The 27,392-nt window shown below is 40.8% G+C and overlaps 1 protein-coding gene across 13 annotated transcripts in view; it reads right to left on the bottom strand.

Annotated features, from left to right (window-relative positions):
- The window catches only part of CCDC172 (coiled-coil domain containing 172), a 74,496-nt gene extending 48,269 nt beyond the window's left edge, over positions 1-26,227 (bottom strand). For 4 of the 13 annotated variants that reach the window (XM_089509995.1, XM_089509996.1, XM_089510006.1 and 1 more), the window contains exons 1-3: positions 7,774-7,864; positions 6,043-6,136; positions 3,362-3,447 (exon numbers count right to left, since the gene is read on the bottom strand). In XM_089509995.1, the coding sequence (XP_089366121.1) occupies positions 3,362-3,447; positions 6,043-6,136; positions 7,774-7,791 (198 nt within the window). In that variant the 5' untranslated portion in view covers positions 7,792-7,864. Of the gene's footprint in view, positions 1-3,361; positions 3,448-6,042; positions 6,137-6,248; positions 6,322-6,596; positions 6,719-6,745; positions 6,766-6,919; positions 6,977-7,484; positions 7,642-7,773; positions 7,865-23,461; positions 23,643-26,183 lie in introns of those variants that run through there. The other 9 variants (XM_089510004.1, XM_089509999.1, XM_089510001.1 and 6 more) reach the window with 9 other exon arrangements.
- Positions 26,228-27,392: the final 1,165 nt, after the last annotated feature.

The following is a 27,392-nucleotide window of genomic DNA, read 5'->3' as shown; positions in this document are numbered from 1 at the left end:
CCCAGGCAGGGCTCCAGGGTCCATTCAGCCTCCCATCCTTTCATGGGTCAGTAAAATAAGTACCCAGCTTGTAGAGGCAAAAATCAAGGCATCTACCCAGATCCCTCCCGGGGGTGGCGGACCTATTAGAATGGTCCACCCTCGAAGGCTGATGGAACCTGAAAGGCTCCAGGAAGCCCTAGAGGGGTATATGGTTGGAAATGACGGTGACACTGTTGATGCCCTGACCAACACCTGGGACACTGATCTCTCCAGGGCTATACAAAGCATCACTCCCAAGTGTCCTCTCAGGCCTGCTTCCAAAAAGAAGCCCTGGTATATGGAAGATCTCCAGGCAAGGAAGCGGGTGCTGCAACGGCTAGAGCACGTCTGGCAGAAACACCAGCGCTTACCCGACAAGGCTCTCCTAGACCATCTTTTGGAGGACTATGGAGAGGCGATACGTGCAGCTAAGAATTCGTTCTATGCTGCACGTGTCGCGTCCACGGAGTCGCGTCCAGCAGAGTTGTTCAGGGTTGTGAGGGAGCTAACTCAGCTCCCTCCTGCCCCGAACCAGATCCTTGAACCTTCTAAGGCCTGCTGTGGCCAATTTAACAACTTCTTCGTGGATAAAACCTCTCGGATAAGCGAAGGTCTTGATACCAGCATTAGAGCAGAAACCAGAGTAGAGGCATCCAGAGCTTCCGTGGACTCGATTGTACTGGATCAGTTTGAGCCTGTTAGCACCGAGGATGTGGACAAGATCCTTAGAAGTGTTAGGAAGACAACCTGCTCTCTCGATCCCTGTTCCTCGTGGCTAGCGGCCCAGGGTGGACCGGTAGTAACTGCAATGTTACACCGGATTATTAATACATCCTTGAGGGAAGGGCAATTTCCAGCTAGTTTGAAATTGGCTGTCATAAAACCCTTGTTAAAAAAGCCCTCCCTCGACCCCCTGTTGCACAACAATTATCGGCCAGTCTCGCTGCTGCCATTTTTGGGGAAGGTGATCGAGAGGGCAGTTGCAATCCAGCTTCAATCGATCTTGGATGAAACGGATTATCTAGACCCATTTCAAGCTGGTTTTCGGGCGGGTTACGGGGTTGAGATTGCCATGGTCGCCTTGGTCGATGATCTCCGTCTGGGCATAGACAGGGGTAGCGTGTCCCTGTTGGTGCTCTTGGACATCTCAGCGGCTTTCGATACCATAGACCATGGTATCCTTCTGGAGCGCCTGGTAGAGGTGGGAATCGGGGGCACTGCGCTTCAGTGGTTCCGATCCTACCTCTCTGGGAGGTTCCAGATGGTGCAGCTGGGGGAAGTGTGCTCCGACAAGAGGGCCCTTATATCTGGGGTCCCTCAAGGAGCCATTCTGTCTCCCATGCTTTTTAACATTTACATGAAACCGCTGGGAGAGATCATCCGGAGTCATGGGGCGCGGGGTTATCAGTACGCTGATGACACCCAAATAATTTTCTCTATGTCTCCGACTGATGCAGTGACCAGGGATGGCATCTCTCCTCTCGTGGCCTGTCTGGAATCGGTAATGGGCTGGATGAGGGAAAACAGACTCAGCCTGAATCCAGAGAAAACGGAAGTACTCGTGATAGGTTCTCATGGCCCGGGGATGGCGGTGGTTCCACCTGTCCTGAACGGGATCACGCTTCCTGTGAAGGACTCAGTACGCAGTCTGGGGGTGCTTATTGACTCGTCGCTCCATCTTACTTCTCAGGTGGATGCGATGGTCAGGAGTACCTGTTATCAGCTTCAGCTGATATGCAGGTTGCGTCCCTACCTGGACCGGAGGGACCTTGAAACTGTAGTACACGCTCTGGTAACCTCTCGATTGGATTTCTGTAACGCGCTCTACATGGGGCAACCCTTGTACCATACCCGGAAGCTGCAATTAGTGCAGAATATAGCAGCACGACTGGTCACTGGTACTTCCAGGGCCAGTCACATAACACCTGTGCTTAAAGACCGTCATTGGCTGCCTATTCGCTTCCGGGCGCAATACAAGGTGTTGGTTATTACCTATAAAGCCCTAAATGTCTTGGGCCCAGGGTACTTGGAGGACCGCCTCTCTTCGTACAATCCGACCCGCACTCTCAGATCAACTGGGCAGCAATTATTAAGAGCTCCAGAAGTCAGATTAGTTACTAGCACCAGGAGGGCCTTTACCACCTCGGCCCCCAACCTCTGGAACTCGCTGCCCGCTGAGCTCTGCTCGGCACATCCCTGGCCCAATTTAAGAAGGGGTTGAAGACATATCTTTTCGAGCGAGCCTACCCCTGACTCTACCCCCCGGTATATTCTCTCACCCTTCCTCCGTCAGCCAGTTGAGCTGGCATGAGTTTGCTTGTTTTTATTGTAATGTTTTTAATGTATCTTAATATGTTTGATTGTATGGATTGCTTTGTTGTACACCGCCCTGATTTCTAGAAGGGCGGTATAGAAATAAAATTATTATTATTATTATTATTATTATTATTATTATTATTATTATTGGCTTAGAGCAGCAGTTCCCAACCTGTGCTCTGAGAAGCCCTTAGAGTTCTGTGTGCATTTCCCAGGTGCTCCTTAGCCGCTCCAGGATAATTAAAGAAATAAAAATCGAATGAAATTAAAGAATAAGAAACAAAAAGTAGAATCAAAATAAGAAAACCATTATCTTGTAAGACATAGGGTAGGCCTCTTAGGAGCTCCACCACAGAAATTTATTCTAAACAGTGCTAAGTTCACTATGAAGTGGTATAGAAATAAATGTAAATGCTGCTATTGCATACTGATTTTCCAGACCAACACAGCCATGTCTTTAAATAACCTGCGGTTTGTTTGTCTAAAGATCCATGTTAAACTATCCATAATTGGATGCTGGCTTGTTTTGAAAAAAACATAGTGGAAATTAACCACTAGTTTATGTGATCTAGATGACACAACAAAGTGCATTTAAATCCAATCTGGAAGTGAAAGCTTCCAGTTTCTTCATCTTGACACTAGAAGTGGAGTACAGAAGATTCAAACCTGTAGTCTGAAGTGGCTTGTTCTTCTGGCAGCTACAGTTAGGTTTCGTATGGCATCGTAGAAATGATGGCATCGACATGAGCCCAAAGTTAACAAGCGTGCAGAACGTATTACCAAACACTAAGTAGCAGAGAATTTTCCCCACCCTGATGCATGTCTTTCCATTAATTATGTTATGCAACATACTCTCCCTAAATTTCAGCCTGACAAGAACATTTCTAAAATTAATACCGGCATTTGAATTCTAATAAATACAAAAACCGCTCATATGGACAAAGGGTGGCATAGTGTAGTAATATATATGCTTTTTGTTACATTATTCCTGTCAGTTAATCTAACATATTAATTGCTATCCTACCTCATATTCAAGTTTGCTTTTTGCTTCATCCAGTTGTTCTCTCAATTTTTTAGCTTTTTCATGCCCTAGTGCTATTTCTTGTTTAACTGAAACAGAAAAAAAGTGCATATTATGAAGGCTCAAGATTCCCATTGCAGACCTTCCCTTCAACATTTGCTAATGGGGGATCGGGGGGGGGGGGGGCTAGGAAAGGCAGTGCCAGTGACTGAAACTGATCAAGGACATGAAGTCTGAAAATGTCTACGAATTACAGCTGACGGGACTCTTCCATCTAAAGATGTGTGAGCTTGCCGGTTGTTGATGCATCCGCATCCGCACATTACATTCTTTTGGGGCAGCTGTTTGTAGCAATTTCTCGGATCAGCACTAGGGAACTTGTTTGTTTTTAAATTGAAGCATGTTTTGCTGAGGTGGTCCTATGTGGTTTGGAGGACAAGGTTTATCCCCTCTTGTTTATTAAAAAAACTCTCATAGTTATAGAGTTGTAGTGTCAAAGAGCCAGTTGACTAATGCACTGAAACTCTTTTAAAAATTAAAAAGAGAGAACGGAAAAAGGAATATATTGCTCTATGTCTCAGAATTAAAAAGACACCCATTTGAAAGCCGAAGTAAAATGTTCCAGCTGGTAGTATGGATTGCCAAGAAGTAATCCAGGATAACAGAAATGTTGTTTGGATTAAAAACAAACAAACAAACCCTGACAACTACAGCAACAAATACCGTAACATCCTCATGCATTTGCCCATTTGGGGGAACCGAGTATTTCTGTTCCTATCATGGCCGGTATACATACATAACCCATATGTCATTTGGTACATCCGGGGCGGGGGGGGGGGGAGTGCCTGTTTTTGTATTGTTACTTGCAAAAGTCTAAAAATCTTGAGTTGAAAGAATTGTGTAATGGTTACAAATGCATTAATTGGAGCTCTATTAGTTTGTTTTCAGGCCTTTAGGAATACAATCCTGTAGTCAAAGTTTTCTTTCTACAGTCAATATGACTAAAAGACTACTCATATTGAAAAGTATTTTGTTAAATGTGTTTATCATGGGTCTCACACTGTCCTAAGTGAGGTGGCAACCCCAAGCAATTTATCTTGGATCGTATAAAAGGTGTACATGTTGTTGGTTACTCAGTTTATTACTATTGTATTTTATGACAAAGGAAAATAAGAGTCACAGTTTTCTGCTTTGGGTGTTAAAATAACCTGACCGGCTTTGGACTCGGGGAAGGAGAGATCATTTGTTGCTAGTGGTACATCTCAGGCAGCAAAAAGTCTTAGGTGGCCAGCTATGATCTCACACAAATACCTTATAATCACAGTTTCTGCATCTTGGCACAGACCATTACTATTTGTGTTTCCTCAGAACTTAGGCTGCTGCCACTCTGCAGAATTAATGCAATTTGACACCACTTTAATCATCACGGCTCTATCCTATGCAATTCTGGAATTAGCAGCTTGCCATGTCAAACTCTGGATGAGAAGGCTAAACTACAAATCCCAGGATTCCGCAGGATGGAGCCATGACAGTTAAAGTGGTGTCAAACTGCACTAAGTCTGCAGTGTGGATGCAGCTGAAGTCAAATTAGAATTGCATAAATGAGTAAGGCTTAAATGCCATTTTAAATTGCCTATTTAAAACTAGCTGTGGATGACCCAGTACTAGAAAACAAAACAAAACAAAACAAAAACCCAACCAGGGGGCACAACCATGGCTGCTACCACACTGCAGTTTTGGCACCACTTTAACTTCCATGGGTTAGTGCTGTGGACTTCTGGAATTTGTAGTTCAGCGGTGGCACCAGAGCTTTCTGACAGGGAAGGCTGGATATCTCTCAAAACTACAAATCCCAGAATTAGATGGCATTGCGCCATGGCAGTTAAAGCGGTGTCAAACTGCTTTATTTCTGTAGTTCTGTTAGCTGGGAAGGGTGGTTTAATTAGGTTTATTTTAATAATGTTAACCTAATTAATGTATTGCCTTTAAAGGGTAATTATTTCAACCTAATTAATGTATTACCTTTAACCTAATTAATATATTTACCTTTAAAAGGAGATATTAATGTTTTTGGAGTTGTCAGTTAGGTATGTGGTATATTATTATTATTATTATTATTATTTGTTTTAAGGTGTTAATGAAGGAATGTGACATAATATTACGGTAAATAATCATGTTAGAAGAGTAAAGCAGAAGATTAGCAAAGGAGAAATAAAGCTTTATTTGGGTGAAGAAATCAAATAGAGAATAGGCAGGATGTATTTTGTTATATTGTTTTAAGGAGGCATCAAAGGGGAAAGGAGGCAGTTCGTCTATGTTTAATTTGTTTTAGTGGCTTCGGTTACTGTGTGTGTTGTTTTTTGTATTAATAAAATTTATTTTTAAAAATAAAATAAAACGGCTATATTACCAACAGACTACACATACCATTTATTCATCTTTTGACTGTTTTATAATTAATTTTAATCTTGAATTCGTAATTTGATTTTTTTTTTTTATGTTAGTGAAGGGCTGGGTTTGTGTAAGTTTGATTATGTTATGCTATGTATTTTTACTTCTTTGTAACCCACTTCTATGATCTGTAGGGGGAGACAGGATAAAAATTATTATCATTATTGTTATTATTATTATAATCCCTTTAATCTGAGCTCTAGGCCTCACATTACATAACAATGGCCACCAACCCTGATGCAAGAAGCGCCGTTTCTCCTCTGCTTTCTGCTCCGTAAGAAGGATTTGCTGGAACAAGGAGTCCAAGCTCATTTTCCCCTGTGTCTCCTTGAAAGGAAGAGGGGAAAAAGGGGGAGATTTGAGTCACTGTTATTTCTTTCTACATTCAGTTCAAAATTAGATACCAAAAGCCTGCTTCAAAGAAAGAAAATTCTGGAACCTGGTTGCTAACGAAAGGGTCTCCCCAGCCAAACCATCACCTTCTCTCGCAACTCCTGTGAGGAGACTAAACCGAGAGGAGTTTGGATCGAAAGATTTCAGGGAATAGGAAGGGAATCGCATTTTCATGCTCTTTGTAAACAGAAAAACAAATTAGTTTTTTGTGGGGGTGTTTTGGGCTATGTGGCCATGTTTATTCCTGATGTTTCACCAGCATCTTCTGAGAAACAAAATGTCCGCCGTGTATTAAACTAACCACAGATTTTAGGCTAATCCTAAACACAGTAGTTTATTACACACAGATAGAGCTTTTTCTCAGGGCAACAACGCTAAGGTTATGTTTTTCCACCTGCACTTTGAAGTACTGAATCCCATTGTGGGAGAAAGGAGGGATATAAATCCTTGAAATAAGCAAATAAAACAAATAAATACTACAGTCCAGCATGCTCCCTCCTCAATCCACACATTGTTGAATGATATCAGACTCCGCCCCCAAACCTGACATCTCCCAGATATGTTAGACTACAACTCCTATCATCCCCAGCCATCATAATTGTGTGAGGTGATGGGAGTCATAGCCCAGTACATCTGGGGATTGTGAAGTTAGTGAAGTTCCTGCTGTTGTTGTATGCCTTTAAGTTGTTTTTGACTTATGACAACCATATGGTGTACCTAGCATGGGGTTTTCTTGGCAAGTTTCTTCAGAGGGGGTTTGCCATTGCTTTCCTCTAAGGCCGAGATAGTGTGACTTGCCCAAGATCACCCAGTGGGTTTCATGGCCGAGCAGGGATTCGAACCCTGGCTTTGCACTGAACCAAATACTGTATTATCACCCACAATGAGGTGACAAAAACTAATAAGGCTGGCAGGGAAGATAGCAAAGAGGGAAGAGATAAAACTACGCAGCAAATAAAAATGCTATCTCTTTATTGTTTCCAGGAAAATGCCTTCAAAATTGTATTAAATTTCATTTGTAAAGAATTATACTTTGTATTTTATGTACCTTGGGAAAAGCCACATGACATTAGTTTATGATTTTTGTATAAACAACCTCATGAATGCAATTAATGTTATTGCATTGTTGCAATCTCATCTAGTACTTACAAAATATGCACGAAAGCCTTAACTAATAAAAAATACTTCTAGTTGAATTTAGAATTCAAAACAGTCTAATAAAGTTTAGGTTTTTTATTTGTTAATAGGAAAACAATCATTTCCTTGTAGTTTTCCTGTTTACCTGTGAAATTCAGCTATCATACTAAGTCCCAGTTTGTCTCCCAAAATGAGTTGTTATGCCCACATTAAAAAATTACTTGAATGCTGCATATACTGTCTCAGTACCAGGCCTTTGACACTATTTGGAGATATTTCTATTCAAACCTAGCCTCCTCTCACTCCATTAAGCGGCCTGGAGTTTTCACACAGCCTTCCGCATCTTTATAAAATATGTGCTTGACCAATCATGGAAAACTTGAAAACTAATTAAAAACAACAGTATATGAATGATAATTTTTCTACTGATTCACCTGGATCAAGGCATGCATGTCAAAGATGTTACTTGACTAAAAGATAGATCCAGAATTTTGGATACATGTGATGAATATAAACCACCAAACATAGAAAAGGATCAAGAGTGAGGCAAATGTAGAATAAAAAGTTATTTTTCTGAATGATTTCCAGATTCTGGATGGCATAAATGTTCAGTTAGATTTATCTAGATTGGCTGTGATGAGTCTTCCAGATTCTTACAATTCATGATGTAAACACAGTTGTACCAAAAAACAAACTTTGATTGACTGAAATCTAGATTTGGCCTTTTGTTAATAAATGTGTTTGTATTTATGGATGTCACTGAATTATCTTATTTATTTAAATTGGAAAATGATAAAAAATTATTATTTAACGCTCTAGGAAATAAATGTCAACCAACTGGGACTTTGCGGCTGCAGTGCATTCACTTTATTATATATTAGTGGGTTCCATTCCCTTTAAATCTAAAGCCATTTCCCACAACAATTCTTTTAAAATTGCTGTAGTCACTGAGTTGATAAAATACGACTGTCGTTGTATAGGACCAAATATGTACAGTAATACATTTAATTCTTTCTGACATAAAGTAGTGCTTGGCAACTAATAATGTTTGTCTTTAATTTAAGTTACTGCTTCCTATTTCTCTTCAGAGACACTCTCTTGCATGGTTGGGTTTCCAGGGAACTACTGTTTAATGCATGAACATGGGTTGCATGCAGACTAATTCGTTGAAGTTAAGGCCCTTTGAAATTGATGGGACAAAGTAGCTATGATTTCAATATAACTTAAAGAATAACCACAGCTCTGCAAGTCATTCACCCAATAAAGGGGTGTCATTATTGGGGATATAAATCCTTGTATGCAGTGATAAAGACTTGTGGTCATTTTCTCCCTGTTGTGGGAGAAAACAAATCTTCTTCCATAGTATTCTCCTTGCATGTATTACAGACAAGTTATATGCTGGAAAAAATAAACCCTTTTAATACAAAAAGAAAACTGTTTTCTGTAGCAAAATCAGCTTTCTTGTGCAAAAACGGTTTTCGCTGCCCAGGAAACTCATTTTCTGTACAGAAAACAGTTATTATTCTTCCTAACAGAATTTGCTAATTGCCAGGAAATCTACTTCTTCACCTGTGGTGAGGGTTCATCTGCACCCTGGTGGTGCAGTGGTTAAATGCCTGTACTGCAGCCATTCACTCAAAACCACAAGGTTGCGAGTTCAAGACCAACAAAAGGGCCCAAGCTCGACTCAGGCTTGCATCCTTCCGAGGTCGCTAAAATGAGTACCCAGACTATTGGGGGCAAATTAGCTTGCTTGCTAATTAGCTTACTTGCTGTTCACCGCTATGATCTTTGGAATAGCGGTATATAAATAAAACTAATTATTATTATTATTAATTCTGGTTGCCATCTTCCTAAATCCAAGGGACAGTTTGTTTTATGGCTCTGTGGCTGTGGTTTCAATCCTTGGCTAACATAATTGAAAGGCTGGAGTAGACTCATATACACTGTATTCCCAAACAAGTTCAGAAATGGTGCCTGTACTTTTTATCTCATCTCCTATCAAGGCTTCTAAAACAGCTGTAGATTTGCTTTAAAAAAGAAAGAAAGAGAGGTGAAATCATGTGTGACGCCAACCCTAGTGATGCCACTGCCTGTTGTTGTTGTTGCTGTTGTTGTTGTGTGTCTTGAAGTTGTTTCTGACTTATGGCGACCCTAAAGAGAACCTAACAAAGAGTTTTCGCAGCAAGTTTTGTTTAAAGGAGGTTTGCCATTGCCTTCCTCTGAGACTAAGGCGGGTTACAAACCGCCACTTGGGACGTCTGCAGGACGTCCCATTTTAAAAAAGGGGCGTCTCTTCTAGACGCCCCTGGCTCTAATACAGACTCGTCTGTACAATATGGTGCCGGCCATTCCACACGGCCGGCGCCATCTTTACGTATCGGACGCTGTGCGTCCGAACGTGTCGCAGCGTCTGTGACGTTGCGAATGCACCCCTGGCGCCTCGCGACGTCACAGAGGCGCCGCTTAAAGAAGCTCCATTTTGGAGCTTCTTTTTCGGTCCGTGTGGGAGCCGCACGGTGTGGCTGCTGCGGCTCCCGCACGGAGCAAACGGCGGCGGCGGCAGACCGCCTCAAAGCGGCGGTTTATAACCTGCCTGAGAATATGTGACTTGCCAGTTGGATTTCATGGCCACACTGGGAATCAAACCCTCATCTCCAGAGTTACAGTCTAACACTCAAACAACTATGCCGTGCTGGCTCTCTGCCACTGCCTGCTTTGACATATTGTTGTTGTTGTTGTTGTTACTATTCATTTATATCCAGTCTTCCTCCCAACAATGGGACTCAAGGTGGCGAACAATGTATCTAAAACAATGAATATTAAGATACACAAAAATGCTGATAAAAGTATAAATGTAAAATTATCTTAAAAAGCAATTAAACAATTCATCAAGTTAGACAATGAACACTGAAAACATTAAAATTAATGAAAAGGAAGACACAAGCAACTTTGAACATGGCACTGAAATGAAGCCAGCATCAATATAAACCAGGTATTCCAAAAGCAGGATCCCAGAGCAGTGGAGACCCTCTCCCATCTCCTCATGAAGTGGTGTTCCCATCACAGAGGAGAACAGAGGAAGGCCCCCTCAGCAGACCTCAGGCCATGGCAGAGGGACATCTCCAAGTATTGGGGTCCCAAGCCCTAAAGTAAAGCATCCTGGTGACCTGTCAAGATTTCTTTTTTAACAGACAGCAGGCCTCTAGCTTTCCAGACATGCCAGATTAGGGGGTGGAACAGACAGGCCAAATAAAGCAGTTGACAGTGGGGTGTTTAGATGATGCACTTATCCAAAGTGGGTGGAAACCAGACCGAAGCTGCACTCTGGAGCTAAAAATCAGAGCAAACAGAACTCAGGATAGTTCCTTGTAGCATGAAAGGTGTGCATCTTCGCCTCTGCATATAAACAGCCTGACACAAGTGAGGGGCTGTGGCAAAGCAAAGAAATGAACATGTGACAACTCCAATGGATGTAATTATAATATACACAAACCTACATTGTGCTTTGCCAATGTATTACTCACAAACCAATGCACTTATGCCCTGTACAGATGGAGTATTGCACGTACAACTATGTGGCTGGTCAAAGAGGGGACAGAGGTAGGACCCTTCAGCAGACATGGGCAGACATAGGAGGTATTTGGGGGTGCTGGGGTGTGTTCCTGTGACAGTGTGCATGTATGGTGGGGAGGCACCAAAATACCCAGTGGTGTGGCTTGGTGCCACACTGTGTAGTTGGGCCGTGCACATTTGACCCACCTTGGGAGTGGGCTGTGCAGGCAACAGGGTTTTGACCCACTTTGGGAAAAAGCAGGATTGAGCTGCCTTTTCATGCCCATCTGCCAGCCCCAAGTCTGTAAAAAGAAGAAGGCCTGCTACATTCAACAGTTAGTACTAATTAGAGCAGATCCACTTTCACCATCACTTCACTACTTGAAGGCGCTTTCCAGTCACGGAGAACCTGTAATCTTTGCTTCCACTGAAATACTTTTTGGGTGTATTTAAGATCACTGCCCTTTTGTAATTATACTTACTCAAATTAATTAGACTTTTTCAAAAAGAGATGTGTTTAGTGTCAAGACAGCAGGTGTTTTAACACAGCACATTTCAAATCAGGAACAATATATTATTGTTACACAAGTGAATATTTAGTAAGCAACTCCAAATTTGCATTTATATTTCCATGTGATATTGCTTTGTAATAATTATGTCAGATTATGTGGATATTTATGTCTGTTGCAATTCTAGTGATGGATGTGAAATGTCAGTGAGAAACTTGTCTCATTCGCCTTTTCCCTATTAAAGAATTTTTCAGTGTTTCAAGATAAGGAGAAATAGAATGACATTGTTAAGTAGTAAACTGATATTTTTGGCATTTAAAAAAATCTATATTGGTCTCAAAACCTTTAACACTTGAATAAATTGACTAATGTATCTGAAAAGCTTTGGGAAGTACATCTTCTGGTTTAGTTTGCTTAAGAATGAATCAGAGCTCTTAGCATTTGGCTTGAAAGTAAACAAGTTGACAGCAGCAGCTGGTTTTTGGCATTTTTAAAGAAAAGAAAAGAAAAGAAAAGCAGCTATTTGTATTGTGATATCTCAATTTCTGTCTTTCATCCAGGAGTTTATATAGTTCCATCTGTAACAACAACAAAATACTCTGAATCCCTTCCCATAGGTTATTACAAAAGTGAAGATTTTTAAAAACCCTTGAGTCTTCTGTTGTGTTTGTTTATAATCATACTCACACCTGTTTTATTTGCTGTTTTGTAACTCTGCTACAAATGAATAGAATCCCACAAATGTTACTGTGCTTTCAATAAGCCTCTTGACATTTGAAGGGTTATCATTTTGCCCTGCTGAAGTGCTGAATGGCTTGACTGTGCAATGATTTTCCAAGTCAAAAGATGCTTCTCTCCCCCATGTGTGTATATGTGTGAGAGGAGTGAGCATTGGCTCCCTGGATTAAGTTTAGAAAGTGACTTTTAAAAACAAGTTGTCATAAGTATAATTCCAATTCCATGCCATCATTTTAGGTTTTTTTTCATGAAAAAAAAAATAGTTTTATAACATACATTCAAATAAAAAGGAGGAAGGAAATAAAAAGAAAAGAAAAAAACACAAGACATACAAAATAAAGATGAAGAAGCAAAGGGAAAAAAAGGAAACTTCCATTCTTCCTTTCAATGATTATATAACACAATGATTTCAAGTCTTTCTAAATAAAACCCAAAAACGGCCCTTCTTTCCATATGCTATTTCTTTATTCCTCGAAACCCAAAGTATTTCCTTTCTTTCTAAGAACAATATAGCTAACATTGAAATATCAGTCATTATCTATCTGTAATCACATCAAACAATTAAGACATTACATTATGTTAGGCAATGTTAAGTATATAATATTACTCCTTCTAATTAAAATTATAAATCCATTTCATGTAATAAAGTTACACTTATATCATGACCATCCTCTATATTTCTGTTTAATTTCCTTTTCTTTTTCCATTTTTAAAACCATTTTTGTTGCGTGCCTTCATGTCATTTCTGACTTATGATTACCCTAAGGCAAACTTATCATGGCTTTTTTTTTTTTTTTGGCAAGCTTCTTCAGAGCGGGTTGCCATTGCCACCTTCTGGGGCTGAGAGAGTGTGACTTGCCCAAGGTCAACCAGTGGATGTACATGGCCAAGCTGGGATTGGAAATCTGGCTTCCAGAGTCATAGTCCAATGTTCAAACCAATACACCATGCTTGCTGCCATATCAATATCCACATCTTAATGCCTTTTTAATTCTGTTGCCAGATTTCTTAAGTCAATTTGACCCAGAAACTATCCCTTCCATTTCATCTTGCATCTAACACAAGCATTACTCCTCAACCATACAAATCATGATCTCACTGCTCTCCAAGCCATCCTCATTGTTGTTATAGCCATCTGATTTCCATCCCCTTAAAAACAGTTGTTGGGGACAGTAATGTGTTCCAGTTCTTTAACCCCCTTTTCAGCCCTCTCTTTCTCAATTTTACCAGCTAACTGGCAGGGGAGTCTACTTTAATTTGTTTTTCCTTATATGTATCTTTCCAAATGAACTTCAGATTTCTCCACCTGGCATCTATCATTTCCATGTTCAAACCCACTGTTTCCATTTCAACCTGCACTGCACCATCCCTCAGTTCTGCCATCAAATTTTTAGCTTCCACATATCCCAAATCCTTTACCCTATCTTGTTCCAATTGCTTCAGCATGTGTGGGATTTCCCGATCCTTCAGCAAATGGATCTCTCCCAGTAGGTCCTATAAAATATCTTGAGAAAGCTCCACCTACCTATCTACCTTCCTTCCTTTTGCCAATCACACAACTGACTGTATTAATCCAAAGCCTCCACTGCTCATGCCTCTTCTATTTGTTGTTGTTGTGTACATTCAAGTTGTTTTTAACTATTTGCAGTCCTAAAACAAACTTATGGGGTTTCTTGGCAAGATTTGTTTTGAGGATGTTTCCCATTGCCTTCCCCTGAGGCTGAGAGTGTGCGACTTGCCCAAAGTCACCCAGTGGGTTTCATGGCTGAGCAAAGAATCAAACCCTGGTCTCCAGAATTACTGTCCAATACTCAAACCACTATGCCACACTGGTTTTTATGCCACTATGCCACAGACAGGTTTTTTTTGAACATTTTCATGATTAGAGAGTACTTTCTATCACTTATGCTTTCCAGTTAGCTCTTAACTGTGTTCTGTGAAAGTACTTAATCACTTTATGACTTCAGTGTTAGAAATTATTTTATTCACATTTTAGGATGTTCTTTTAGGATGTTCTAAACTACTAAGTGTTATAATTGGCTGTTCCAAAGAATTTGCATATATTAGCATGAGTCACCAGCTGTAACTTTACTTGCTTTTGCATCAACATTAGTTTATACTGTATTCTATCTAGTTACTGACAGGAAGCACATAATTTCAAAATTCAGAACAGAAGTGTTCTCCAGAATTAAAGTGGATAACATTTAAGCTTTTCCCATAACTTGATTAACGCTGAATATGCTTATTGGCATGCTGAAAATTACTTTAGTGCAAAAGATGTCCAGTTTGTCCAAGCTATTTTATAAATAATAAAGCCTAAAGAAATGTATTCCTTCTCTAAAACTTTGCCAGTTCCAATAACTGTTACACATTTCATGAACTTTGAATCAATAATTCCATGTGGGCAGCCACTTCCTATTGCTTGATGTAAGCTGAAGATGGGCTATATCCTGGCCTTTTGCTAACATTTGTACCTTTTTCCTTGATGCTCTCAGGGATCATATGGTAGAAGACCCCCAGAAGATGGAGGTGAGCAGGAATTAAGATGGAACCATGCCATGCACTGCACTGACACAAATTTTGACAAGGTAGTCTGAGGCTCTGAGCAGATGAGCCAGGAAATCATGGGCTGAGCCCATTCTATTCTAGCCCGGGTACTCACTTGGTCAGTCCACAGGCTGCTGGGGAGATGAGTGGATATTTACATGCCCATCCCTATACTGGCTTGGGAACCCGCTACTAGCACATGCTCCATACCTTTCTGCACTGTTGCTCCTACTCAGAAGCCCCCTGTTGCTGCATCTGATGCAGAAATGGCACACCCACATGGCCAGGTGTCCTGTTTCCATGTCAGATTCTGCAACACAAGGCTTTCCAGTAGGAGCAACGACAAAAAGGTAAGGAGCATGCAGGGGCTGTTTAAACAGCCAGAATTTGCCATGGAGCTTCCTGGAAACTCCGTGGCAACCCATGGGTCAAATTGACCCATGTTAAGAGCTATTTACCCCTGCATTGGTCCAGATCCACTGGAGCCATGTCTGATCTGTCAGGATCCAGCCCGATCCTGGCCCTGGGGTTTTGTCCTGCGTCATCCAAATAGAGTGGTGCAAAGTTGGGAAGATCATGGGCTTTTTGGCCTGTGCGAACAGCCTCTAAGAGCTCATCCTGACTTACCAAAATGTAAATGTTAGAATGTTTTGTGCCTGGAATGCACAACTCGGAATGGTTATTGCTCTTGCACCCAGTCATACAGCAAATATACTGGGGTTTTTTGTTTTGATTGGCATGTGGTGTGGGTGAGATCTCCTTGCCTTTTGGGATATGTACTGAGGGAAGACAGGAAAAGCTACATACCTGTCCATGTCATCATCAGTGGGTCCAGCCAGGAGTACAGAAGGAACTGAGACAAATAAACTAGATGGAGAATTTTCCCCTAGCTTCCTCAGGGGTTCCCAAGAGTTACAAAAGAACCTCCTCCTGTCTTGAGTACCAAAAATTACAAAAACACCCTCAAAAGACCAGGACAGGAAAAACATCATCTGGATCTTCAAAAAACAAAAAACAAAACTAAACCAAACCAACCAAACAAAAAACAGTCAATAAAGAGATGAGTCAAGCCAAATCCCAAGGCTTTTGCCCAGCCTGGATGAGCCCTGAAATGATTTTCAATATTCCAGCTGAAATGGGTTTAGATTCAACACAGTTTCAACTGAGTTAGGACTATGCTTTTAGAGGCAAGTATCTACTTTAACAGCTGTATGATGTAATTGCCAAGAAATATGATTTGTCGGCCAATGTAGCTGGTTCATTTACCCGTGAATCAAATTTATCCCAGTTAGGTGACAGGCTAGAGCCCATGATTTTTACTGCTTTTTGCATGTTAGCTCTAGTTCAAATGAAAATGGAGCCAAAGTTTACAACTGTAAACACATCATTGGAAAACATAACTGTTTATTTTCTCACCTGTCACCACACTGTTAGTTTTAAGATGAGGAACTCTCCCTGTATTTTACTGGAACCAAGATTGGGTAGTGATGGGTTAAACTTTCATGAACACAGTAGTCTAAATGAGAATGCCTTAATTACATCCTCTTTAGTTTACTGTAATACACTCTACTTCAGGCTGCCCTTGCAGAATATTTGGAAACATTCAGCTGTGGCCATCAGGGTGTTGTAATGCTTTTAAATGTCCTGTACTATTTTTGAATGGTATGTTTAATTTTTTCCCAGTTTTGTTGACAGTTTAATTACATTTGAGTTTTAACTTTTTATATGTTTTATATGTAAACCAACTTGAATCCTAGATTTGGAGGAGAAAGGTAGGATATAGATTAAGTTAGAACTTTATCACACAAAGGTTTTAAACTGCCATAAAAGTTTGATAATAGCACCTTTAGCAAGTGCCATCTCCCTCTCGTTCCTGCCTTCCAAACGTGATTAGCCCACACCTTGCCATTGATGGGGAAAATCCATCAATAAGCTCCCAATTGTGCTTTTAAAGTGCTAGTCCTCAAGTACAGTAAATTACTGTTGTGGCAGTTACAAGAATATGCAGTTAGGTGGTTTCATTGCCTCTTCTTCTTCCCCCTTCCTCCCTTTTGCTATTCCAGAAGAACCAGTGTTATTTTTAAAATTCATTTTATTTTATTCTTTTGGGTTTTTTTTTTTAAAGCTCAATTAATATAACTCTGGAATTGCATTAAAAAAAACCAAACACACACACACACACGGCAAGCTGAACAGGGCATAGGGTAGAGAGGCAGAGATAAGTACAGTATGACAGTGGAAGAGAGCACACAGGGCCAGCAATAGCCCACTAACAGAGAGATGTGTGGTAGGGAATGCTTACAAGCCAGTATGTATGCATGTCTTTTCATTAACATGATTGTGCCAAGAAAGAGGGTCATATGATAAAGTCTATAGTAACAATAATAAAAAATGAAAACCAGCCCACTGCTATGATTGCAGTATTAAAAAAAAGTCCCTGACATTCTTTCTAATTACACATTTGGCATTATGTCTTGTTTTATGTCTCAGACTTGCCACCAAAGCAATACAGGGCAATCCAAATGCTTATGGCTTGAAGAAGACAAGAACTTTATCTCACTTATGTAGCACTGGTGGCCTTCCACATATTGTTGGACTATAACACTCATCATCCTTGACTATGCTGGCTTAGTCCTAGTCAAGCCCAGTAATATCTGGAAAGTCACAGATTTTACACCTCTATTTTGTTTCAAGAAAGACATGTTCTAATGAGTATTGGTTTTATTGGTTTTAGTAATATATATATATATATATATATATATATATATATATATAAAATTCTGGATAGCAACAAATGCAATAAGCAACTTAAAAAACGTATTTGCTCAATACCCAGGAATACATATGCATGACTACTGCCATCTCCTTTGCTGAAAGGAACTATTGATACTGGAAGCATGACCTCTTACATGACAGTAGATCTTGACTTACGAAAGGTCCATTACCTCATTTGCACAGCATGAAAGGAAGAAAAATTAGATTATTTATTGGCAGTCATGGTAAATGAGATCAGAAATGGAATACATCTGGGCATTAGAAGTAAGTGGGGAAACTGTATGGTTTATGGGCTCGGTCCAACTCAACTCCCTGAAAAGAGCTATATTTTTCTCTGTGGAAGACAGGCAGCCCAGTGCACAAATTGTTTATGCTTTGGATGCTGGGGAACTGTGGAGCAGGGAGCCAAGATGGAAGTGAAGCCAACAGGGAAGGCTGGGTAAACAGCCATGGATGAGAGATGATTTACTGGCACTGAAGTCTGGTTTAACTAGGTTGTGCAATCCCAACAAGAGATGCAGGAAAAGCTGTTCCAGAGCTAGGCTTTCAAAATAACTTTGGGGGCTCATTAAAGTCATACTCAAAGGAGAGGTGACCTTTTCAAGCCCCATAACGCTTTTCCCACCTGGGTACCAATATGACAGAGAGAAAAACTGATGGCTTTTCTAAGCTCTCATTTCCCCCGATGGAATGGACTAACACTTCTTCCTTGCATTCAGTAGAGTTAAAATAAGACATGGTAGACAATGGGGACATAGAAATAGTAAAAGAGTTCCTGTACCTTGGATCAAACATAGATCAGAATGGGGACTGAAGTCAAGAAAACAGAAGAAGACTAAGAATGGGGAGGACAACTATGAAAGAACTAAAAAATGTCCTAAAGAGCAAAGATATACAACTAAACATGAAAGTCAGAATTGTGCAAGCAATTGTATTCCCAATTACCATGTATGGATGTGACTGTTGGACAATTAAGAAAATGGACAAAAAGAAAATAAATACATTTGAGATGTGGTGTTGGAGAAGAGTGATGACAACAAAAAGAACAAATTGGCGGGTCCTAGAACAGATCAAGCCTGAAATATTCCTGGAAGCAAAGATGACTTAACTAAGGCTGTCGTACTTTGGCCACATCATGAGAAGGCATGATTCATTAGAAAAGACAATAATGTTGAGAAAGGTGGAGTGAATTAGAAAGAGAGGAAGTCCACATGTTAGATGGATGGACTCAATTAAGGAGGTAATGGGAATGAATTTGAAGAAACTGGGAAGAGTAGTAGAGGATAGGGGATCTTGGAGATGTCTCATTCACAGTGTCACCATGAGTCGAGATTGACTCAAGGGCAGTTAACAATAACAAAAAGGTCATAACCAGTAGAGATTGGCTTTCCACACACTCTTGGATTTTGTCTCTGTGTTACCTTCACTAGCCCTATACATGAATGGAAAAAGAGTGGACAGTCACAAAGTCAGCACAAAAAATGCCCAAACCATCACAAAAATGTTACGGTTGACTTTCCTTGTCCTCAACTGTCCCCAACCCCCCAGTGCACTCCCTGGGCCAGTTTTTGATGAAAACCAAAAACAGAATTGAGGTTATTACCAGTTGTGCCAAGAGTGATGCTGTAGCCTACTTGGAGAGAGCTGTGAGAAGGGAAATGCTCACCCTTCTTTTATACAAAGAAAAGAGCAGCTTTGGAGCATTCATTTGTAATGGAGTGGATGAGGTTACAAAAAGTCTTCTGTTACCTCTGAAACTAGGCTATTTTTAAAGCCCTCAAATGGTTGGCAAATTGGAGCATTCTTCCAATCTCCTCTCTTGAAAAATTTCTTAATTAACCACAAAGTATCTTTGGATATGACACCCATTCAAAACCATTCTCCATGTACACATGTGCTTTAATTTAACCTGATATTTTAATTCCTTATGGAAATCTCTCAAAAGAATGCTTAGTCTATGAGTTCCAATATCAATCCCATTTCTCACTTTAGCGGGCAAGGGAACTGGCAACACAAATCCAGTGTTTGGATTTGGGAATATCATAAAGGATGAAATGGAAGCTTATGTACGTAAGCTTGTGGAAAACCCAGAGGATATGTAGTGAGCAGTATGGAGTTTTGTGTGGCTGCTAACATTACCAATCCTACCACAACACAGAATGCGGTGGTCATTTCATGCAGCAGATTTGGACATCATAAAAAGGTAGCAACTTGTGAGTTATTTCTTGCATCTATACTGCAAGGTAGATTTTCTGGGATTTTCTTGTCTCGATACCAAAATTATGTGCTTCTTTGGGTACCATCTGCCTTGGCTTGGGTGTATTGGGTGGCAGCATTTATTGCTCCACCTAATAGAGCAAAATGTCTGATTTACATTTTTGGATTCAAAAACTGCAGTAACAGCAGTACAGTTTTCATTCTTAAACACACATGGTAATTACTAGGCATTCATATCTGAGATTTCAACCATTTCTTGTGAATGCAAGTAGCTGTTGGTATATTTCATCATGTTCCACACATAGACAAAGCATTATTTTTGAGAAAAATATCACAGATAAAACCAGCAGGTATTATTTATCACTAACTGTGCAAACAACACCATCACTCTTGCTGTGCCCAAATGCTGCTTTTGAGAGTCATAGACTACCACTTTAAAAAAAAACAAACCCTGCTTATGTGAAGTGTATGGAAATAAATCATGTTTATCTTGCTAAAGGATTTGGGGTGGTGGTGGTAAAGAGAGTAGCAAAGGAAAGAGAATGACAATGAAGAATAAATGTTACTTTCTTTTTCAATCAGCAGGTTTCTCATTCGCAGCCAAATCTCAGTGCATAAAAATCAACTGAGTGTGACCTGCTCCTTAAATACACTGATAAAGTAAAATATGACACAGTAATAAAATTTCAATGTATTTTTATCAGATTTTGAGAGACATCTGTATGAATAACTTTATTTATCTGATATAACTATATTAGCTTTCTAATTGCATGTCTTTCTTTCTCCTGTTTTTGATGGTAACCCATTAAACACTTCCAAAACTGCAAATTTTAACACTGAAGCTAGTGTTATTTTTCACTGATATTGCCAAGTTCTCTAACATAACATAAACAAATGAAGGAATGTGGTTCTTTAATAAAAGACACCTTTACACAACATCCACAAACCTAAGCCAGCGTCCTGTTAGTAATATACCCAAGCATAAGTCCATCTTACACCTGCATTCCAGAGGTTGGTGTTCTCTTCCACTCTCCACAATAACCAAAGCCCCCTCTCCTGGAATCACATTTTTGTTGCTAAGGGGCCCCTGAATGGCCATTCTGTGACTGGTGTACAGGGAACTGGAGAAGTGTCTGGCTATTTCACTGTAGCCAGATGCAGAATGATTACATCATTGATGGATGATGCTATCAGTTTGTGTCTGGCTATGGGGGATAGCCAGACACTTCTATGATATCTACCTTTGATCTCCATCAGTCACGGAATGTCTGCTCAAGAGAAGGCGTGCCACAGCAAAACAGTGACATCTAGTAGTGGTAAGTGGGGAGCTGTAGCGTAGGTCTGTCTGTGAAACTCTTACATTATGCTGGGCAATGTATGATTTCAGCTTTGGGGTGGACACTTCTCATGCAATTAATCTGCCTTATCTACAAAAGTAACATAAGGAGGTGGGGGCCACCCAGAAAATGCTGTCTTCCACTTGTTAGCATTCCCCTGTTTTATCACCAGTTCCTCCACCTTGTTTTGTCCCCCCCCCCTTGCAAAAAAACCTAGGAGGAAAAGATGGAATAGCTGCCCCAAAGCCTTTTACAAAACAAAACAACCCAAAACGTTTTTGACTACATTTTAAAGAATCCCCCAGCCAGCATGGTCTGGAAGTTGTAATCCACCAAAGTGACATCTCTGATTTGTACAATTTCTTTTGGCTGTTAGCTCTTGGAGATGGAATAAATGTGGATATATTATTCTGTGATAAAATATATGTGTGTACAATATACAGTATGTTGTGGGTACACTGACATGGCATGAGCTCTTGAATAATCCTATAAAAGCAGTGGTAGAAGGTTTGCTCTCTCTAGTAACTGGCAGGGATGGCAAAAAAATGACAGGCAGCAGGAAAGACCATCACAGTGCTGGTTTCCATAACATTCTTTTTTTTTTTTTCTTCAGACGTGGTTTCTTCCAGTGTTAAATTAATCATAGTTCTATCTTCTCATCTTACAGTTTCCTTCATTGTTACTTAGAATACTTATAGCAATTGTAGATCCGGAACAATGGATGCAAGCTACAGGAAAAGAGATTCCACTTCAACATTAGGAAGAACTTCATGACAGTAAGGGCTGTTTGACAGTGGAACACAGCGGTGGAGTTTCCTTCCTTGGAAGTCTTTAAGCAGAGACTGGATGGCCATCTATTGGGGATGCTTTGATTGTGATTTCTTGCATGGCAGGGGGTTGGACTGGATGGCCCTTGTGGTCTCTTCCAAATCTCTGATTCTATGATTTATAATGATTACTATGAATATTGTTGCCTGAAAAAAAGCCACATTCCTCTGTTTTTTTATCTAGAATAAATGACATCATACAGAAAGAAACACATACCTTGAAGCTAATTGACTGAAGTACATTTTTGTACTTACAACATAAATAACCTGTAGAACTTTTTGGGAGGGTGGGGGGAGTTAAAGGTTGCTTTGACTAGGGCTACCAAATCCCAGTGCTGGTAAACTGGAAGTCTATAGAAATTGAACCTTATCCTTGGGCTGGAGGTGAGGTCAGGGAAATCCAACAGGAAAACTCTATTGTACAAAAGTGAGGAAGAAACCCCATCTTTTAACTGGATATGCTGGAGCAAGCAAGCCAACTACTGAAACTCCTGGCTGGTTGACTGTGAGAGATTGCCCAGAATTGGTATTTGGAGGAGGTAAAATGGAGGGTTGAGGGTAGATTTGCACTTTTAAAGATGGCACTTAATTTGACAGTGTGGGTCAGTATACAGAAGGTGAGGTGCTTGAAGGGATGGACAATCACTGCTGTGGGTTAAAGAGTGAGTGAGGACCAAGGAATAGAAAGAAGGGTTATGCAGTAAGTCACTTCCCTCACTCCCCAGTTTCTGATCCAATCTCTTTCCAGCACTCTCCATGCTGTTTAATCTTTTCCCAGGCTTCTGGTGAACTTTTCAGAGGCAGCAGATCAAACATGCTGCTTCAGTTGGAGGGAGAGGAGGAGGGAGACCAGTTCAGGATCTTTGTAACCTGCAGCTCTGTCAAACAGCTTTCAAACAGTTTCCCAGAAGGAAGGCTCCATTTGATCTGGTGATTTGGTTGGTAATCAAACTATCTCGCTTCCTACTGTTACAAGCTGTTGTGCTGGGACCTTCTTCTGAGCATTAGCTAGCTTAATGTAGCATTGCAAAGATCTAAATCTCATAATACTGCTGTGGTGTGTGTCAGTGAATGAGAATTAATTCCTCTTTTCAATTGCTGTTTCTCCTCCTCCTTTTCTTTCCACCCAAGAAGAAGAACTGAAAGAAACAACTGTATTTTTGTTGTTGATCATTATACTAAAGCTAAGCCCTCTTCTTGTCTTTGAAGGCAAAAAGAACTGCAGCAGAATTGGGGGGGGGGGTTTCTGTCCCACAAACGGTCATGAATTCCTCCTCCTCCTTTCCCTACTGCATAGGAGGGCAAAATCAAGATCACAGGCCACATACAGCTCCTGGAACTCCTAAATGCAGCCCCAGAAGACCTTCAGTGCCCCCTCATGCCTCCATACTCAAAGACCAATCAAAATGTGCCCAAACCACAGTGGTTTGCTTTCCCGGACTCCCCCCCCCCCAAAACACAAAGAAGTTTTTAAAAATACCAAAAGGGTGGCCAGATGTGACATCCCATCATTTCAGACATGCCAAAATGCACTGGTGCAGCCCACTGGGTGAGTGCTGGGTGGTAAAATGTCCCCCACTCCCTATGCTGTCCTACAAATAGGACCACCCAACTTACCAAGCTGGTCCAGTTGCTGTGGGGGAGGCTGGGACGGCTTCTCCTGGGCCCAGTGGGTGGAGGCCCGTGAGATTGCGGGCCCGTGCTTGGCCTGGCATAGGTGGGCAGCCCCAGCGGTGGCCGCGGCACTTCTGGCCCACGTTGGGCCTGGACTACAGCTCCCAGACTCCCTTGGGAGTGGAAGCTGGAGAGCCATGCCACCAGGCCACTTTTGGGCTGGGAACTACAGCTCCCAGTGTCCTTTGCGAGGGTGGAAGTGGCCCTGATTGGCTGTTGCTGGAGCTGCAGCTCTGGATTGGTTGGGTGGCTGGGGGGATGGGCCTTCCCCGGCTTCCCAGCCAGTGATTGGCTGGTGGGCCTATTTAGGCCCTGGATGCGGTGGAGCTTGGCACCATTTTCTGCTTGCTCCCCACCCTCCTTACCTTGTTTATGCTGTGCTCTTTGTCACAACGTTCTTAGGAGGAGGCCGTGCTGTGGTGGCAGCATATGTCTCGGATCTGTTGAGCATGGTTTCCTGTGCTGCGGAGCACTGGATTGGGAGTCCCACTGGGACCCAGGGGTGCTGAGGGCTAGCGATGTCACCAGTGCAGGGGCGACATCGATTCAGCGTTCCCTGGTGACATGGGGCGAAGATGCACTTATGCACATATGCACATTAAGTGGCGAGCCAGTTACCCCTCTGTAATCCCGAAGCCTGGCCGAGACCAGGCATTTTGGTTCATCTGCCAACTCGGGTTGGTGGATGCCAGGTCCAGACCTCATGCTTTCAGGCCAACCCTCTTCTTCACTTGATAAATCCTTTTTTGGGGGGGGGGGGGTTGTATATATTGTAGTTTTTAAAGGTTGTATGCCGCTTTGATTGTGGAAACAAAAAGCGGGATATAAAATAAAGTTTTATTTTATTTATTTATTGTTGCTGTATTCAATAAAATTGTGGCCTTTTTCTTGCCAAATGATTGTCCTTTGTGTTTCTTGCATCCCTCCTCTCCTCGACAATATGCAATGTATGGTTTAGTTGCTCTGGTTACATTGTTCGCAGCAGGTAGCTTGAGAAACCCAGAAGATTTGGAAAAAGGAAGTGGAAAGTTGTTAAAAAGTTTTGTTGTTGCTAATTCCCTTTCAATTGACTTTGACCCATGGCAACCCTATATATGTGAGACCTCCAAGTCACCATATCCTCAGCTGCCATGCTCAGCTCCTGCAGACTCAGGGTCATGACTTCTCTGAGCCTATCTGGGATGCAGTCTTCCTCTTTTCCCATTGCCCTCCCATTTGCCAAGCATTATTGTCTCTTCTAGTGAGTCCTCTCTTCTCATGATATGGCCAACCCCAGTTTAGCCATCTTTGCTTCCAGGGACAGTTTGGGCTTGATCTGCTCTAGCACCCATCTGTCGAGTTTTTATCCACTGAACTCTTCTCCAGCACCATATCTCAAATGAGCTGATTTTTTTCCTATTGTCCATCTTTCACTACCTGCAAATGTACTATACAATGCCGTGGACAATCCTTACTTGGCACGCCCATTTCTTTAAGAGCTCTCCTTAGTTTCTCACGATCTTTACATTAAAATGTTTTGCCATAGCCTATAAATCACAAATTGATCTTCTTTTGAAACTCCTTACTACATTACATTATCCAGTACATGTTTGCTATGATCCCTGGTGCATCTTTGTTTCCTGAACCCTGCTTGGACATCTGGATGTTCTTGGCCCATATATAGTAAGAGTCTTTGTTGTAGAATTTTAAGCATCACCTTGGTTGCATGAAAAATTTATGCAATGGTTCTGTGATTACTTCAGTTCCTGGTGTATCCTTTATTGGAAATTATAATATATACTGAGTGTTTCCAGTCTGTGGGCACTGGTTTTGTTTTCCAAATTTGTTGACATATTTTAGTTAGAACTAGAGTAGATTCTGTCTCTGTAACTTGGAGCATCTCTATTAGTATGCTGTCAGTTCCTGGTGATTTATTTCTCTCAAATGAGAGTGCACCCCTCACTTCACTTTTTAAAATTTGAGATTCTTCCTTGTATTGTTGTTCTTTTAAGACTCTGCCATCAACTCAGCCCTTTTATAGAGTTCTTCTGTGTATTGTTTCCATCGTATTTTAATTTTTTTTCTTAGTCATATAAGATGTTCTCCTGCTGGTCATAGAGCATCCTCACTCTTGGCTTAAATTTTCCCTTGTTTTCTTGGATCTCGTTGAAGAGGTCTTTTGTTCTTCCTTTTCTTTTTGTTTTTGTTTTTGTTTACTTCTGTTTCATTGCATTGATTATTACTGTAGATCTCCTTATCTCTGCACACAAGTCATTATACATTTGCATTCAGGATTCTGGTCTTATTTCTGTGACCATTCTTATTTGCTTCTTTTCTATCCTTTACTGCTTGTAGGGTTTCATCCATTGAGGTTTTTCTTTCTTTTTGGCTTCAGACAGTCTCTTCCTGCTTTTTTCACTAACAATGTTCTTGGCTTTAATCCAGAGTTCTTCTGGCTCCTAGTCAATCAGGCTCAACACTGCAAATCTGTTTTTTCGCTTTGTCACTTTGTCTTTTTGTTAAAAAAAATGTATCTCCTAGCAAAAGATTGGAAGTGTGTGTGTGTTTGGAGTGGGATGAAAAATTAAGGGTTTCCTTTTGTCTTTATGGGGCTTTTTGTTTTTGTTTTTTGCTACCCACCATGGAAGACATGAGAAAAATTAAGTGATTGGTAAAGTGAACTTACCTTAGAATGAGAAGGAATAGGAGCAGGAACAATTTGGGTAGAGGCATGGGCTGGAGGAGGGAAAGGTGCACTTTTCTTTCAGTTTCTTGAAAAACTTAAGTTCAGGACCTCTAGATCATTCCCCTCTTGCTATGATTACTTCTGTTTCCCAGAAGTTGTGGGCATGGATGTGTTTTCCCTTGTACAGTCTTAAACTGCAAATGAATTGAACATATGTATGTTTTACATCATAGTAGAACAGAAATGTTTTTAAAGTTTGTTAAACTGTAGTAGAAATGTTGTACTAGGAGCTGAGAGATTAGAAGAGCTGTGAAGCTCACTGAACTAAAATGCTCACTGGAAAACTTTACATCAGTTACTCCTTCTTTACCTAATGTGATTCAGTGCTACAAAGATAGCATGAATAAGAGAAAACCTAAGTAGACCAGCCTGAATTCAATGGAGGGAAGACGGGGTATAAGAATAAATCATATGTAAAATGACTAATTAGCTATGATTTCTGTACTGGATGATGGCCCAAGTAATCCAGTCCTGACTATTTTTGCAGCACTTTCTCTAATGAACATATCTGCTGCATACATGCAGCAAAGTCAGCTCCAATAGTGCATTTCATATGTGTTGATATATGCGCATTTCTCAAAGACACATAAATTCTGAAGCAATTCTAAACCACTAGAATGCAGAAGAATCAAGATGGATCAGAAAAATAGGCCTACTCAATTCACATTGCTTCTTGTATGTTAGATGGTTGGATTCATTCCAGGTGGGGGAAGGTTGTCTTCTTCTGAGGTTAGCTATTTCCAAAGTATAAGATAATTATGACCATTTGTTTTTTTAAAGAAAAATGACATAACTATTGTGGCACATTTGGACACCATACTCTTAACAAAATGTTTAAAAGCCTAAAGACTGATTATGCATAAATGGTATGATTTCTGCTTCTTTCATGGATCATACATCACACTGGTAATGATTAAGTGTTAAAATCCCATAGGCCACTAGTGCTTACATGAACATTTCCCACATGTTCCATCGTTACTCAAACATTATCACTGAAACAGAGGATCAATATATATGAGGGAGCTGTAACTATACCACACTTGTAATATATAAGAAGGCTTAGGGCCCGAAGAGACAGGCCAAAATAAAGCTGCTTCAGGTCACTTTGGAGGTTTGCTGTTTAAATGACACACACATCTTAAGAGGCCA

Source organism: Sceloporus occidentalis, unplaced genomic scaffold, assembly GCF_023333645.1.
Source record: "Sceloporus occidentalis isolate IW3139 unplaced genomic scaffold, rSceOcc1.0.p SCAF_2, whole genome shotgun sequence".
Classification (NCBI taxonomy): domain Eukaryota; kingdom Metazoa; phylum Chordata; class Lepidosauria; order Squamata; family Phrynosomatidae; genus Sceloporus; species Sceloporus occidentalis.
Note: the sequence above shows the minus strand (reverse complement) of the source record. Positions and strands in the feature narration are given on the sequence as shown.